Below are 17833 nucleotides of genomic sequence, written 5' to 3'. Positions count from 1 at the left end.
GCAAAATCGCCCTGGGGTTAAGGACCACTTGCCTAGAATAAAAAATTTAAGAGGGCAAAAGAGAGACAGAGATTGCAGATGATAAAAAAAATTTGTAGGGGAGAAAACAGCTACACAGGTTGCATAAAAAGAAAATCAACATAGTACCAAAATTTTGTCAATTAATTAAAAATTCCACCACAGCTCCTCTTAGATGTATAGTGTTTTTTGTTTTTTTTTTCCCCAACATTTCAAAAGTTAATCTTTGGGGCGCCTGGGTGGCTCAGTCAGTTAAGCATCTGCCTTCGGCTCAGGTCATGATCCCAGGGTCCTGGGATGAGCCCGGAGTAGGGCTCCCTGCTCAGCCAGGAGTCTGTTTTCCCTCTGCCCCTCCCCCTGCTCCTGTGCTCGCTCTCTATCAAATAAATAAAATCTTTTTTTAAAAGTTTATCTTTCATACTACATAATTTTTATCACTCACAACCAGAAAGATTTTGTCCAATATTATTTGGGGTAAATTACAGAAATCACATACATCGCATACAGCCTTGTCAATTCCGTAGGTATACTGAAGACTTTTGCTTATCCTTATCCCTGAAAACATAACCCCAACCCATAGGAGTTATAAAGCAGCCAATTCAGATCAAGTTTTAAATCTTGGTTTAAAAAAAATACAAATGCAGTACATTATCTTCCTTTCATATAAATAGGTGTTTCGTGAAATCCATCTGGTTAGAAAATGAACTCATAGAAGCCAGCATGTCTTCAAGTGAAGAGTAAGACTCCTTTCAGTTTATGTTCTGAGGGGCAGCATGACCCCTAACAGTGCATTTTATGTCACCTTCTTCATCTGCCACACACAAGTAATTGGCTCAGCTTCAAGGAACCTGTAAACTATTTACTTGCTTTTAAGGGTTACAAATGTAACAGAATAAACTATAATTGTAACTTTAATCCTCCCCCATGTGAGGAGGAAAACAGTTCCCCAAAAGGAAACTTTTGAAACAAAACTGTTACAAACTCAAGATAGGGCAAAATACTAGTAGAGTCACCAAAAAATGAAGAACTGAGAAAGATGTTTCCTGGACAATGGCTTAACCTTATCTGAAAATTTCTACCAATCCAAAAAAGGTTTTTGATCTAAACAGCTACTCCTGACTGATGTCTCTCTGCAATTCTGAGTATGGAAGAATGTAGGAACTGGGCTCTGGTCTTCCAGGGTAGATGTGTGTTAGCACTGCTCCTTTTGGGCCCTGGCTGTCCAATCATGTGCTCTATGTCAGTTTCATTCTGAGGAGTTTTAGGGACCTAAAACCCTGCAGTGCACGAGGGGGAGATCACTGAACGTGCTTTTAAGTAAAAGAAGTGCAATTATGCCCACAAGGAAAGTGAAGAGGGTTTCATAAAGGTTGCACGTGCAAATGCAGAAGGACTGAGTCACACAACTGATAGAAACTGAATCACACACCTTGCAAAAATGAACTGTGCCTATGCATTATTTGCATAGGTTACAAGAGGCAAAGAAACACAATGGACAAGATGAATAAAGCTTGTGGGTGTGGCTAGCAAACCAGCACATTACACTGCCCAGTAGTGTAATGTTAGCCTAGGAGAAGGTGGGAAGTTTGCTCAAGAGCTCAAACGGAGGCAACTGTGAGCATGCTGCTCTTGAGACCTGAGTAAGACCTGAGTCATTTGTGCTGTCGGATCAAGGCTCTTTGGAATCTACACAGGGCAACAGGCCCGTGAACCATAGCAATCTAAGGTATTTACCATGACACTGTCACAGATACTTCAAGGAGGCCTGTTCAACGGAGTCTCAAAAAGATAAGCTGAACAAGAACAGAACATATTTTTAACAAAGAGGAGAAAAATGTGCTCAATTTTAAAGCTTTGATGTATCAACTCATACTCCCATTAATATGTCTAGGAATAAAGGCTTAAGACTTTCTGAAGATTAAATGCATTAGAGCAATTATATACTAAGTAGACTTATGTTAGATTTTAATTTAGTAAAATCATGTTTAGACATTTATTGTTTACTGTTTCCTTCTTCATTTCTATACCCTATCCCCATAATCCTCATAACGGACAGCAGGTACTAGACAAACTCATTATCTTAAATTATCCACTTCTCTGTATTTTTTCCTTTTGAGTTTTAAATAAAGAAAATAATGGCCAGGAAATAATAAAGACTTTTTAAAAATTATTATTAAATGAAGCTTAAAAAATAGGAAATGCTTCCTTCCTAGGTAGGACTATATTATGGGTTCTCTCGAATTCAAGAAGGAAGGGGACTGAAATTTCTTCATAAAAATGCTGAGAACAAGATATTTTAAGACTCCTGCAAAACATGAAAAATATAACTAAGAGAACAGAACACAAATGTTAACATTATCTATTTATCTGCAGTTGCCAAGAAGAGTGAAAAGATTAAAAAAAAAAAAAAACACAAAAAACCCCAAGCCCCTATACTTTAGGCAGAAGTAACTGAAAACCAAAAGCCATTAGAAGTGTCACATTTTCCCACTGATGTGCATTACAAGGCCAGCTCTCTCTCCTGAGAACTTTTTGTACCGATGGTGTTCAGAGAGCCGGCAAGGGAAGCTACCCTAGTTCTTCCACTCGGTCTCAGGGGAGTACCCTGACACACGGTAGAGTGCGTGCTGTGGGCTAGCTCTTCCCATCTTCCACAGAAACTACCGGATTCCCAAGTAACAAAAATTAGAGCTCCGCTGGCAGAGCTGCCATGTCTTGGTAGTCGGAGGAATTCGATAAATAAAAACTGCTTCTGTGATTTGTAGTGGTAAGCAATGTCTAAGAAACAATACAAATGCCCACCCTACCCTGCCCCCCAAAAACTGTTTCCTGCACCAGAAAGGTTGCTCTCGTAAATGGCACGCTAGTTTTGCCAAGTCCATCCTGGTCGCCTTCATAGCACACGCACCATATTGGCTTTCCTTCTAAGCATCCTTTGGCCCCTGGTCCTCGATCCATTTAGAGCCAAGCCCTCTGCCCATCTCCCTCTGTATACTCTTTCCCGGTGATCTATTTACTATCCCAGCTCAATTACGATCACCTTGGTGATGGCTCATTTACTTCTCCTGCCCAGCCCCGTCACCAGAGCTTGCGATCCAGCCCTGCCTGGCCAAAGGGATGCGTAGGCACCTCAAAGCTAGCGAGGCCCCTTCAAACTCACATCTTCGGTGTCCCTTATCTCAGAAAACACCACCATCACCCATCACGTGCCCAAGATAAAACCAACAGGCACCTGTGCCATCTTCTCTTTCTTACCTTCAACACCAATCTCCTCACCAACCCCTGGATATTCCATCCCCTAAGTCCTTGTGGAACCTTCCCAGGTCGAAGCTTACCAACCCCGGTGTGAACCATTTCAGCAACCGGTTTCACCACTCAGTCTTGGTCCCCCTCCAACTGATTCTCAATATGGCTTTCAGGATGAGCTCTCAAAAACACCTAGCTAATGACGCCAGTTTCTGCTTCAAATCATCTGATGGCTTCTTACTGCCATTAGGATCAAGTCTACATTCCTTAAGGACACTTACAAAGCCCTCCAGGAGGGCGCCTGGGTGGCTCAGTCGGTTAAAACGCGACTGCCTTCGGCTCAGGTCATGATGCTGGAGTCCCGGGATCGAGTCCCACATCGGGCTCCCCGCTCGGCGGGGAGTCTGCTTCTCCCTCTGACCCTCCCCCCTCTCATGTGCTCTCTCTCTCATTCTCACTCTCTCAAAATAAATAAGTAAATCTTTAAAAAAAAAAAAAAAAAAGCCCTCCAGGATCTGATCCCTTCCCACTTACAGCTCAGCTCCAGCCTCGTCTCTCTCAACTCCTGCCACTCTGACCTCCTTTCAGTTCCCAGGTACAGAGCTTTTTTTCTCTTGCCCCAAGCAAGAGAAAGAGAAAGAAGAGAAAAACTGCCTCCACCTTAGCAGCTATTCCTTCTGGTCAGCACTCCCTGCCCCACCCCCGCAAATCTCTCTTTCCTCTGGCTAATTCTCACCTCTCCTTCAGTCCAAATATAACTGGTACTTCCTCAGGGCTACCCTTTCTGGCTTCAGAACTAGCTCAGATCCTCCTGTTATATGAACCCACAGCATCCTGAAGGGCCCTAGCAGAATTCAACCTGATAAACAGTAACACTGAGCAAACATCCATTACATGAATGAAAAGAAATGCAGAGGAAAGACATCCTAAGATACCAAGTGGTGCTGGATCTCCACTCAGCAGGTGAAAAGGAAGCCTCCCCCAGACCACAGTAATTCTGTGCAGAAATCTGTGACATCCGCAGGTGCCAAACTCTGCTTTATGCTGCGTCACGGGAGAGGAGTAGCTCTAGCAGTGTGGCTCTAATGTGCAGCACCGAGGCAGACAGAGGACAGGGACTTACTTCAGTAAGCGAATTGCGTGGCTGAAGCCATCGCCTTCCATTTGCACTCCTTGATGGGGAATCTCCAGGTTGGACAACTGGTAAGAGAAAAGCAGGAAGATCAGACCACCAACTCTACGAAGGAAACTACCTTTTCTAAGTACTAGTGTCTATTCTCGTGGCACCTGTTTCAGGGCCACTCTGTTCCAAAGGAACAACATGTCAGACATGCACACTGAGTTCCATCATCTGATTTCCTGGGCAACTATATTAAATCCTGTGAAACCCAAAGATGACCCAGAGCTTCTAGTTAAAAACAAAACAAAACAAAACAAAACAAAACAAAACAAAACAAAAACACCCCCGGGTGGCAAATCTTCAGAATTCTGGAGACTAATCTACTCCGGCAGTGAGCCAAAAGTCATCCAGAATCAATCCTGGTGGTTCCAAATGATGCAAGTGTAAAATAAGCCTGGTTTTCTTATGTTTGTCTTAATTATGTCTGTTCAAAACAAAGTCTGAGTCATAGTCACATCCCACTTTTAATCACAAACAATAGTTTTTAGCATATAACTTTTCTGGAATACTTTTTTTTAAAGATCTTATTTATTTATTTATTTATTTGAGAGAAAGAGAGTGAGTGAGAACGCACAAGAAGGGGGGAGAGGGAGAAGCAGGCTCCCCGCTGAGAGGGGAGCCTGACCTGGGGCTCGGTCCCAGCTGAAGGCAGACACTTAACTGACTGAGCCACCCAGGTGCCCCTCTGGAATACATTTTTATTTTTAACAATTAAACTACTTCCTGTTGTGAAACCCAAGAAGAAAAGATTTCCAATTTATGCATTTACCCAATGAGATAGCTTTCCCAACTGGAGGATTCAGAAAGTGAGTTAAAAAGATGAAGGGAGGGAGAGTGCCTGAGACCCCGTAAGTGAAACTGCAGGTTATGTAGGTATGCCAAAAAGTCATCTGATGATCTACCAAAGAGAAGCTTGTCTTTGGCACATATTCACAGGTCTTCTATGGCAGGCTATTTATTTATACACACCTTGTTCCAGAAAGGATTTAAAGCAGCACTAAGTATTTGACTGAGCCCTGTTCTTTCGGCCTGGGACGAGCAGAGGTTTAAGAAAAATAGCTGCTAACCAAACAGGCCATAGGAGTTCAGATTCAAGGAAGAGGACTCAAAAACACCATCTCTGTCCTATGGATCAGAGATATAAACATCCCTGGTAAGATTAGATTGAGATTCACATCTCAGTATAAAGTACTTTAGGCAGATAATGTGTTTGCTTTTGTCTTCAACATGGCTTTTTCATTGAGATAAGAAAAAGTAGGCTGTTTAAGAGCCTGAGGGGGTTTCAACAGAGTACTACTATACAATGTTCTTACATGTCCTATGTGTGCAACAGGTATAGGAGCACAGGGAAGGGGGACAGAGAGGACTATGTCTACAGGTGTTAGTCTATGTGGGCACTACAGAGACAAGTTTTTGCAAGTTTTGTAGGTGGTGAGGGTAGAGGGCAGGCAGGGAGAGAGACATCACATTGCCCCCAGGTACCAGGTAGCCTCCCTTCCCACTACAAAGGTAGTAAATGAATGACATGCATGTCATCAATCCACAGGGCACAATAAAAAAAGCCCAAGAACACAGTCAACTAGATAGGAAGCATGGACACTGTCTGTACAGTTTAGGAGCAATGGCCAGTACCCAGGCAAGAAGACATTCATCAAGCTCACAGTTCTAGGAGCTAGGACATCAAGGTCATGAGTATCTATTTTAGATGCCTGTTTCTGGGCCTCGATTTCTCTGGGCTATTCCCTTCTTCATAGTTTTACACCTCACCCTCTGGCTTCAGACCTTGAAACCCTACAAAGCAGGGGTCAGCATACAACAGCTCATGGGCCAAATGCAGCCCAATGACTGTTTTTGTAAATAAAGTGTGACTGAAACATAGCCACAACTCATCTGTTTAAACATCAACCATGGCTGATTCACACTACAAAAGCAGATCTGTGTAGCTATAATAAGAGACCATATGACTCACAATACCTAAAATACTTACTATCTGGCCCTTTACAGAAGTTTGGCGATTCCTGCTCTAAGCCATGAAAGTGTTCAACAAGTCTTCCCAAGACTATCATCATCAGTTTCACTGAAATAATCCACTTCCACATTCCCAGGTCTCTTCTTTTACTTTTTTTTTTTTTGTATCCTCAATTGTTTTATTCATAAACATCAAAAAAAATATTTTTTTTAGTTTTACTGTGGCAAAAGTCTCCACTTCATTCCCAATAATTTACAAAGGGGAGGAGTCTTACAAAAAGTAAAACTTTAAAATAGAGGGAAATAATTAAGGTTTTGGTGTATCCCTTTTAAAGGGATGCCAATCCTTGGCTGGAGTCCTTTTTGGAAATATAAAAATGCAGATTCTGTTACTGCCCTTTACTCTCATGTTTGGGGATAATGCTGGATACCACAACTGTGTATTCTTGAAAGACACTAATTCTATGTAAGTCTATTCCTTAGTCCACATGACAAGAGTAAAAATCGGGTTTAATATTCTTTCTGACCTGTTTCTCAGAAAGGAACCCGGTTTTATTGGTGTTTAAGCAATATGTATAGCTTCACCAACTCAAAAATAAGCCACCCCTTTATCAACTAATCACCTCTAAGAGATAATGTTCCTACTAAGAGGTATGCAAGTAAGATGTTAATACTCAAAAATTGTCTTTTTAAATTAGGAAGAATTTACTTTCCATTTCCATAAAGGGAAGAACGCTCACAATTTGGAATCAGAAAAATGAAATAATATAAGTCATGTTTTACAAGTACACCATGAGATGCTATAATTTCAACCCCATCCCTCCCAAAATGAACAAGATCACAGCTATTCTGGTTCTCCTAATGGAATCCACGTAGCTTTAGCAAGGCATTTTAAAAATTACTTTTATATAGAGTACTCAAAACTGTTTCAAAAAATTACCTCCAACCGAAGTCCTACGAATGGCATATTTGTATCACACATAGCAACAAAATGAGCTAGAACTTTATTGAAGGCACACATTTCTCCTGATCGTTTGGTTTTCTTGGGTTCTACTGGACATGGATCATCAGACAACTAGAATTGGGGTAAAAAAGTACAGGTGATGCAATTAGTTAAGGCAGTTAAACTACTATAGCTCAAGGTTAACAAAAACAAATGTTATGCATTCAACAAGTATTTATTGAGCAAATATTTCAACCTAAATACTGGAAATTTATGTAAGTATTGTGTATTTAGCAAGCTCTCTTGTGGAAATGGTGTAAAATTAATTATTAATTAAGAGAGAGGCATTTTCAAGAAAATGTAGAAAACTGTTACTTAAACCTGATTGCCCACCAATCTCTTACAAACCGGATCTAATTCTTTTCCCATGTTAAAAATGGTTAAAGAACAGGAGAGAGTTAATACACACCAATCCTGTACTCACTTCTATATGTGATCCTACCTTGCGCTTGGGACCGGTCCTAGGCTGTTTGCCAGGTTTGGTGCGAAAAACCAAGTCCTGGATGTTTTCCTTGAACTGCTGCAGCAGGAGAGCCATGAGAGGGGTGTCCTCACGTTCCGCAGCATTCACAGACATGAAGTAGTACTTGTACGACAGCTGCGTGGGTTTATTGGGAACCTCCAACATCTCCACAACCTAAGAAGGCCCAAGTCAGAAATGAGACTCAGAGAAATAATTAATGAGTGTTGCATATTTTCCACCTTATAGCAAGTAGGGCTCAGAATTGTAACTCTAACAGATGGTCTTTCTTCTTTAAACGAGGACAAATTAATCATGATTCTCAACAAAAAAAGCATTCCTGTTATATACTTTGTTCTCTAAAAAATAGATCAGACTAATGAATAAAAGCAAAAACCACCATAAACTATAGTAAATGGGACATTTAGACTATTATAGCATTAAGTGTTCTGGATATTCATATCTTAGCTTAAAACATTGTATGCTTAAGTAAAGCAGATCTGCTAGATTTTCTAGAATGGTATCTATCTATTTCAAATTGCCTTGTTTTCCTTAACCATTAAAACATCCTAAGGGTGCCTGGCTGGCTCAGTTGGTGGTGCATGCAACTCGATCTTGTGGTTGTGAGTTCAAGCCCCACACTGGGTGTAGAGATTACTCAAAAATGAAATCTTAAAGAAAAACAAAAGCTCCTAAGAATTCCACTGTTAGAGCCGAGAAAAATGACAAATAACTCTCACAATTGGAAGCATATAAAAATAAACCCTGATAGATATGGTCATTGTGAGGATGACACCACCACCACCAACAGCCAACACTGATATAGAGAGTACTAGACGCCACATACTGTCCCAAGTACCTGACAGATGTTAACGCATTCAGACCTCCTAATAACTCTGTAAAGAAGGGATTACTGCCTTCATTTTTCTGATGAAGAAACTGAGGCACGAAATACTTAGGTTACTTGCCCAAGGTCTCAAGAGCTGAGAAGCGATGGACTCATGCTTTGATTCCACTTTGGCTCCAGAGACCTTGCTCTTACCCACTCTACCAGTTTACTGTTTTCAAGTTCTACCTAAAATTTAAGAAAAGTCCCCTAAATACTTTAAGGGGAGAAATAAATGCCATTGGACCACTGCTCTGACCAACATATGCTTTCCTGTCTCTCTTCCTGCCTCCTTTCTCTCCCTTACCCCACCCCCTCCCGACACACTCTCTTCAGGAAATTCTTAGGCTAACACCTAATAACACACTGATGCATGAGGAAATGGAAGAATTAAAAGGAAAATGGATGCTTCACCAGAGAAAATATAGAGATGGCAAAAAAAGAAAAATACATGAAAAGATATTCAATATCATCAGTCATTAGGGCAGCATAAATTAAGACTACAAAAAAACACACACCATTATACATCTATCAGAATGGCTAAAATTTACTTATTTTGTAAAAGATTTTTACTTTTCATTTTTTAAGTAATCTCTACACCCAATGTGGGGCTCGAACTTACAACCCTGAGATCAAGAGTCGCAGCCAAGTACCCCCAGAATGGCTAAACTTTAAAAAATTATAATACCAAGTGCTGACAAGAATGCAGAACATCTAGCGCTCTCTTGTATTGCCATCAGTAATGCAAAATGGCCCAGCCACTTAGGAAAACAGTTTGGCAAAAGCTAAACATACACTGACATTATAACCTAACCTAACAATCCTACTCCTGGTTACTTATCCCAAAGAAGTGAAAACCTAAGTTCACTAAAAAAAAACAAAAACAAAAACAAAAAACCTATATGCAAATGCTTAACAGCAGCTTTATTCATAATTGCACCAAACTGGAAATAACCCCGATGTCCTACCACCAGAGACTGGTTAAACAAACTGTAGTATATCCATACCATGACTACTGCTCCAATTACAAGAATGAACTATAATACACATCACAATATGGATGAAAATCAAAGGCATTATGCTGAGTGAAAGAAACTAGACTGATGGGAAAACCTATATAGACAGAAAACAGGTCAGTGGTCACCAACTGAGAGTGGGGGGAGGGTCCAATTATAGAGGAGCAGCATGAGGGCATTTTGGGGGTGATGGATCTGTTCTGTGTTTTGCTGAGAGGCGGATTACAATAGTGTATGCATTTATTACAACTCAGACACAGTCTAAACTTTTCCCATATGTAAATTATATCTTAACAAAGCTGACAAAAGTAAAATGGCAGACATTTAAAGGGACCAATCCTTTCCTCTGTTCTTAATGTCCACAGTAGTTTTTCCCATTTCTATGAATGTATCACTCCTAAGTGAGAAATAAGAAGGATGAAGAGTAACATAGATTCAGTTTTGGTCTAAGCCACGAGCAACAAATTATTGCTTTATAATAAATCATTAGTCATTGAAACTAACATCTGGTTTCTGTTGATACTAAATAAGGTCAGAAATAATAAAGCCATTTTGTCTGTGGCTGAGTATAAGGATCTTTGTGTGTTCATAGGTTTGATTATTATACATGTATTCTGAGTATCATTTTATATGTAGACCAGGCAGCTCACCAAGGACAGAGACAACAATCCTTTGTCATGTACCAAATCTAGTTCAACAGCTGGGGTTTTAAAATTCAGAAAAAAAGTGAAGTTCATATCAATGACAAACCTATTGCTCCATATAAATAACACTAACCTAAGATGTGTCAGGCTAGACAGGGTACATGTTTTTTAAGATAGTATCTTTTAAAAATACAGCTCAAAACCCTAAAAAAATTCACTCCTATTACCTTCACCAACAAGCTTGAATTAAGTTTCTCAAATATCTCAGATTCTTAGCCAAAAATATCTATGTGGTATATACAGAAATTTCTACAAGGAGGGAAATATATTTAGGGTGAGTTCATTATTTCAAATTCTTACAACTTTTAACCAATTCAAAGATCTCAAAGAAACTAACTCGATAACACCGAGAAATCTAGAGTGAAAAAAGAATAAGAAAGGATCTTACTGTGCACTGAAAGGTACATGCAATCAATAAAAACGCAATTAATAAAAATCTATATATATGCCTTCAGTCAATTAAGGATGAGAATATAAAGCTACTTCAGCCAGCTGTATTTAAAAGGATGCATTATGCAAGTTAACATTTGATTAAAACCAAGCAAGTTTATCTGATACCAAAACATCTCCACACCTTCACAGTAGTTGCTTTCAATGCTTTCCCTCCCATATAGAGGAGATGCTTCATCCCAAGCAGAAACTAGGCCTCACTACAGGAAAGATCTGAGGGTGAGAGGGATGGAGACATACCTTATATTCCCCAACCCTGCCTGATCACTGTATCATTTCTTAGACATGATTTTCCTCTCTCCCCCATCCCTACCTCCTAGGTTGAGAATCACTAAAGTCAAATATCCAATAAAATATGTTTGCAATTAAATTAAGCAATAAATCATGTGAAATACTAATAGAATTACTGAACTTGATCACCCAAATCCCCCCTTTGCATACTTACAATGTAGTACTGAGGAAGACGGGTAAGTTTAATGAACAGCTTATTCTTAGAAAGGTTTCCAATAGGATGGGTTGAGTAATTGGACAGCTGCAATGTTTCACTGCTTATTGTAGGCAGATGCTTTATAGATTGCTTGCAACGCTGTTGTCCAAGCCAAAACCTTAATTGAAAGGAGATAACGCACATCACAAAATCGTAAGTTCTTCTGATTAACTGTGTGCAACTGATTAATAAACTGATTACTGAAGACCACTAAAAAATAACAATCTGAAATTTAACTGACCTAGTAAAAAGACACATAACCATAATGATGAATCATTTCTCCAAGTTTTGCATTGGTCTGTTAGTTCTAGTTCTGTTTAAGGAGTTGAAACTACAATGTGAATGATTTTGTTTAGTCATAAGGTAGAATTAACTAGTATTAAGGCTGGGACACTGTAGCAGTGTATTAAAGAAAATGACGAATTTCCTATGGTTTATTAAGACAGCAATAACTAACCTCAACATCTTTTATAAAATACCTGAAGTGTTTATAAAAGAAAATAGAACAAACAATAAACAGGTATAAATGTACCTAATTTTTCTAATATCACTAGAGATATATAGTCCCAGTTTTTATACTGTGTATGTGTGAAGTGATGGTTATACCTAGCAGGTGCCAATAAGTATTAATTACCTTTTTTCCCTCCTCTCTCTCGGTTAAGCCACCAGATTTTAGTTTGATGCTTTTTATAATATTCCTCTCACTTCTTTTATCTGATTAGCTATCATTGAGGCTAGACACTGTGTGTGTGTGTGTGTGTGTGTGTGTGTGTGTGTGTGTGTGTGTGTGTGTAAAATATATGGAAAAAGTACTGTACTAGTCACATGCAGCAAAACCATGTCATAAAATGACTGGTCCATAAACTCTCACTGGTTCACAATGAAATAACTACAGAGTATAAGAATACAAATTTAGAAACTTTCCACAGCAACGTAACAATTACAACAACATCTAAGCTCATGATCAGTAGGCTGGCCTTGCTGAACAGGGTGTAGACCAGTTCAGGTGCTGCTGCACTTGTGTAGTGACCTGCATGTGGTACAAACTCTGTACTAGTCACGTGCAGTAAAACCACGTGACTAGTACAGAGTTTGTACGTGCAGTAAAACCATGTCATAACATACAACACTTTAAGGGTAGTTTGTCAACTATTACCCAAAAATGTATAAAGTCTAGAAAGCAGTCTTTTTCACTGAAAAACAACTTAAATTTATCTGCAACTTCACAGGATCAACTGCTAGAACTGGCTACAAATGAAGAAATGAAGATAAATTTTGAAAATGCAACAATACTTGCTATGTTTTAGATAAAAGTTAAAAATGAATGTTCTGAACTTGCCAAAACTGCTTTCAAATCTCTATTTCCATTCCCATCAACATGTGAGACTTTGTGAGACTGGGATCTCTACTATGTATGTTTTTGAAGAAAAATAGAAACAGTTAAGATATATATTATTTCCTGTGATTAGCATCATCATCAACCCAATCTAGACTAGTTCCAACAAGCAAAAAACAAGCCCATTTGTCACGTTAAAAATTCTAAATACAGGGCGCCTGGGTGGCTCAGTTGGTTAAGCGACTGCCTTCGGCTCAGGTCATGATCCTGGAGTCCCTGGATCGAGTCCCGCATCGGGCTCCCCGCTCAGCGGGGAGTCTGCTTCTCCCTCTGACCCTCTTCCTTCTCATGCTCTGTATCTCTCATTCCCTCTCTCTCTCTCAAATAAATAAATAAAATCTTTAAAAAAAAAAAAATAAAAAAAAATAAAAATAAAAATAAAAATTCTAAATACAAGATAATATCAATACAAATTCTAAATATATATGTGTATTTATATAAATTTTAAATACAAGATACTCTTTTCAATGTGCACACAGAATTGTCATTTTACTCTTAACTTTTTTTTATTTCATGTAACAAAAAATCTGAACATAAGAGTGAATTTTCTGTATTAACTATGTACACTTCCAATGAAAAATGTGTATAGATTTTTTTCTTCATTTTTATACTGTTCTGATTATGTTTACTGAGATGTAATTTTCTGTTGGTTCTTACAATAAAAAACTGGGGCCTATATTTTGCACGTTTTTTCGTTTCTTTTTTTTAGAATTTGTTTTCATTGCACGTTATAAGAAATCACATGAACAGATGCTCAACATCATCAGTCATTAGAAAAATATAAATGAAAACAATGCAATACCTCATTACACTCACTAGGATGGTTACAGAAAAAACAGTAACAAGTGTTGGCAAGAATGCAGGGAAACGGAAACCCTCAAATACTGCTGATGCGATTTTAAAAAGGCACAGCTACTCTGGAAACTAGTTTGGCAGTTTCTTTAAAAAGTTAAACATAAATTTACTGTGTGACTCAGCAATTCCATTCCTAGTGGAATGAAAATGCATGTCTACACATAGACTTATAATGAATATTCAGAACAGCATTATTCATAATAGCCAAAAAGCGAAACAACCCAGGGGCGCCTGGGTGGCTCAATCAGTTAAGTGGCCGACTCTTGATTTAGGCTCAAATCATGATCTCAGGATCATGAGATCGAGCCCCACATCAGGCTCCTGCTCAGCGGGGAGTCTGCTTGAAATTCTCTCTCTCCCTCTGCCCCTCCCCCTGCTTGTGTGCACCCTCTCTCTAAAATAAATAAATCTTAAAAAAAAAAAAAAAAAGTGAAACAACCCAAGTGTCCATCAAACTATGAATGGATCAACAAAATGTGGTACAAAGCCATATAGTGGAATATTATCCAGTCATAAAAAGGAATTAAGCTTTGATACCTGCTACGAAATGGATGAAAACCTCAAAACATTAAGCTAAGTGAAAGAAGCAAGTCACAAATCACCACATACTTTATGATCCTACTTATATGAAATGTCCAGAAAAAAAAATCTGTAAGAACAGAAAGTAGATTCATAGTTGCCTGGGGCTCAGGCTGAGAATGGGGGTTAACTGTAAATGAATACCTTTTTGAGGTGATGAAAACGTTCCAAATGTCCTAAAACTGGATTGTGATTATGGCTGCAAAGCTCAGTAAATTTACAAGTCCTTAAAATGGGTGAATTCTATGGTACAGAAATTATACTTCAATAAAGTCATTTCAAAAACATTAATGTCCCATGATAGATTAGCAATCAACTGGTCATTCACCAAAGATCATTTGAGAAGCACTATTGTAAGTGATAACCAGGGGACCTTTCTTAGAAATTATGTGTTTAAGTACAGAGACACATTTGATAAGTTTAAGGCTTTGGGGACCTAGCTTTCTGGTTTTATGTTATATTTCTGCTAGCTGGACTGCCAGATAACCTTGAGTCATGCAAGATGTGAGTTATTAAGCATTTAAGTATTTAAACCTTATTTGTTTAGCCAAATGCACAAAAATATGCTAAATCACTAAAAATTCTGGAATGTGTTACCCAGAATAACGATTATCATTTTTCATATACAATTAAACTAAGCAGCTATTCAAAAGGAGGCTCATAAAACACTATCTACTGGCATTAAAAATCTTATCTTGTTAATGAAAACATTACTTGATTATAGTGAAGTCTTCAAATATTTATACAACTCAAACTGGCAACGAGAAGGGGTAAGGCTAGATCACAAAATCAACAGATCTCTCTGAACAGTCTAGCCCCCTCCCCCCTTCTCCATTTGCCAGTTTGGGTTTTGACCCCTGAAATTTATTTTTATCCCTTGGAAGTCTGTTTTATTAATTTTAAAAGAGAGTTTGTTAGAGTTGCCATAACGGTACCTCTGTGTACCAGGATGGTAATGAAACCTCATAGAATTATCTTTAGCTCCATTTTCAGTGTTCTTTAACAGTATGAAGCACTCAAAGGATTTTGAAGCAGTATTGAATGACAGTACTAGAGAAGCAGAAACAACTATTCTGGAAGTGTCAGCTGGTAGATTCATACCATGAAGATTATCCGGGGTAAGAATAAGACTCTACTGCAGGGAACACTAGATTCAATAAAATTCATTGTAAGCGATTTGTACAGTGCTTTTACAGGAGGAAATGTGGCAAGGAATGAAAAGTAGAGTGCCATGCCCTTCATACCTGTATTTGCTCTGGAAGGGAACTGGGTACAAAACACTGCCATCTTGGCCCTATTCCAAGAGAATTTCGATTCCAAGTACCAAAAGGTGCTCAAGTTTCATGTCATAAACATTAAGGACAGTGACTGATCAAGAGTAATGATGGAGAAGAAAATATATCGTATCAAAGTAACTTTCCATTTTTAGTCTTGAGCTAAATAAGCAAGCTTACTTCAGTTGTTGAATCCAAGGGATAATTCGTTTCATATCATCGTTCACAGACTTCTCCATGTCATCCAGCGTGGCCTGGTCTATAGAATATAGCACTTCATTAATTCACTGCTTACATGAGGCATAAAATATTTAGGCAGCCCAAAACTTACATGAAAATTACTGTTTTAGGCAGAAAGTAATGTTATTTTTGAGTCAGAGAAAAACCAAACTAAACGTATCATTAGGCATAAATTAACCCAATTTGTTTACCCTCGTTATAGGTAAGACAACTAATTAATAGCAAATGTACACTAGCAGGAAGAACAAGTAACAAATATGGGAATTAATTCTTTGCCTACATTTTAATTCCCAAAACTCTCGGTGTAGTTAATTTTTTCACTTACATGTATTTCAAATTCCTAGTATCACTAAACTTAGAACCTTAAAAATGCAAAAACTATAAAACTCCATTAAAATGTTTATTTATTGGGGCGCCTGGGTGGCTCTGTTGTTAAGCATCTGCCTTCAGCTCAGGTCGTGATCCCAGGGTCCTGGGATCGAGCCCCACATCGGGCTTCCTGCTCAGCAGGAAGCCTGCTTCTCCCTCTCACACTCTCCTTACTTGTGGTTCCCTCTCTTGCTGTCTCTCTCTAATAAATAAAATCTTTAAAAAATAAAAAATAAAATGTTTATTAAACACAAATGATTTCTGGCATAAGCAAGAGCTTTTGGCTTAAGTTCAGCTTGTTAAATGTCACTTAGAATCTTTATTGACACCAAAAAATGTTGTAATAGCATGTTGCACAAAAAGCAAAATATAAAATGATTTCAACTAAAGAAAAAAGTATGGAGAAAATTAGAATACCACTGCTATGGAAATTTGTATGTTGGAGCCATAAACTCCTAATATGATGGTATTCAGAGGTGGGACCTTTGGGAGATAATTAGGTTTAGACGAGGTCATGAGGGTAGGACTGAGGTCATGATGTGATTGGTGTCTTAAAAGAAGAGACACTGGAGAGCTTGCTTGCTCTCCTTCCTGCCACGTGATGACAGAGAGAAGGCCTACATCTCCAAGCCAGGAACAGAGCCCTCACCAGAACCCAACCATGCTGGCAACCTGATCTTAGACTTCCAAACTCCGAAACTGTGACAAAGTAAAACTCTACTGTTTCAGCAAACCTCTCTGTGGTTCTTTGTTATGGTAGCCTGAACTGAGCCAAGCATATCCTCTAAAACAAGAATGACTGCCAACAGGTAACTATTTTTTGTTTCTCTCATTTTACATGTTCATCTTCCTTATTTACGAGTATGTATTATGTAAATAGTCAAGAAAACACCTTAAATAAAAAAATTTTTTGAAGAACTAACAATTGCCTTGTGCTTTGGAACCATAGTTAAAAGGTAATTCCTAAGTGTGCCACTTATCATTTAGCCAACATAAATGCAACATGATTCAAAGTAATGAGACCAGCCTTCTATGAACAATTCAGAGACAAATTTATCTTCATACAGTATAACCAGAAAACCTTTTATTTTCATTGATCTAGCTTAATATTAATTTCAAGCAGTAAATGTGCTAGTATGTACAAGAACACTGTTCCATTAGCAATACAAAAACACTAAGTGCCAAGTGGTTCATCATTTTAGACCACCAACTTGGTAACAGATCATGTTAGAAATCCAACGTTAATGTCTACTGTGTTTAGGCTAGGGGAAAAAAAAAAAACCAAAAAACCCTCTTCTCCAGGATTCTGTAACCTAAGTTAACATTTAGATGTTTACACTGTCATAAATTTGTTCTTCAGCCATGAGTGACATCAGAATCCCCTGTAGTTGTTTCCATGTCACCCAACTATGAATGGTAGTATCGTTAATCTAAGAAACATCAGCCATCAACGTTATTACTTTTACAAAAAGAGAAACAACATGAATGCACTTCATGTTGGGAGGTTTAATTTTTGATACAAGAAAATCCAAAGGAGACTTAAAATTGGCCTCAAGGAACAGACGTCAGCCAGAGTTATCCCTTCCACATGGACTTTCTGTACTGCTAAACCACCCCCTCCAATACCAGAGGTAATGGCAGAAAAATTTGTTTGCTTTTGTTAAAGCATTCTTCTTTTACGCTGAGTGACTGTATCATTGAG

At 38.5% G+C, this 17833-nt stretch overlaps 1 protein-coding gene across 2 annotated transcripts in view; it reads right to left on the bottom strand.

The window, feature by feature from the left end:
• MED14 (mediator complex subunit 14) overlaps positions 1–17833 on the bottom strand; it is a 73059-nt gene that overhangs the window by 25420 nt on the left and 29806 nt on the right. For both annotated transcript variants that reach the window (XM_027608711.2, XM_027608712.2), the window contains exons 12-16: positions 15703–15781; positions 11377–11536; positions 7858–8052; positions 7353–7487; positions 4388–4464 (exon numbers count right to left, since the gene is read on the bottom strand). In XM_027608711.2, coding sequence (XP_027464512.1) covers positions 4388–4464; positions 7353–7487; positions 7858–8052; positions 11377–11536; positions 15703–15781 — 646 coding nt within the window. The remainder of the gene's footprint in view (positions 1–4387; positions 4465–7352; positions 7488–7857; positions 8053–11376; positions 11537–15702; positions 15782–17833) is intronic.

The sequence above is a fragment of the Zalophus californianus genome, chromosome X (genome assembly GCF_009762305.2).
Source record: "Zalophus californianus isolate mZalCal1 chromosome X, mZalCal1.pri.v2, whole genome shotgun sequence".
NCBI lineage: Eukaryota > Metazoa > Chordata > Mammalia > Carnivora > Otariidae > Zalophus > Zalophus californianus.
The sequence above is the reverse complement of the archived record's forward strand: the minus strand, read 5'-3'. Positions and strand labels throughout refer to the sequence as shown.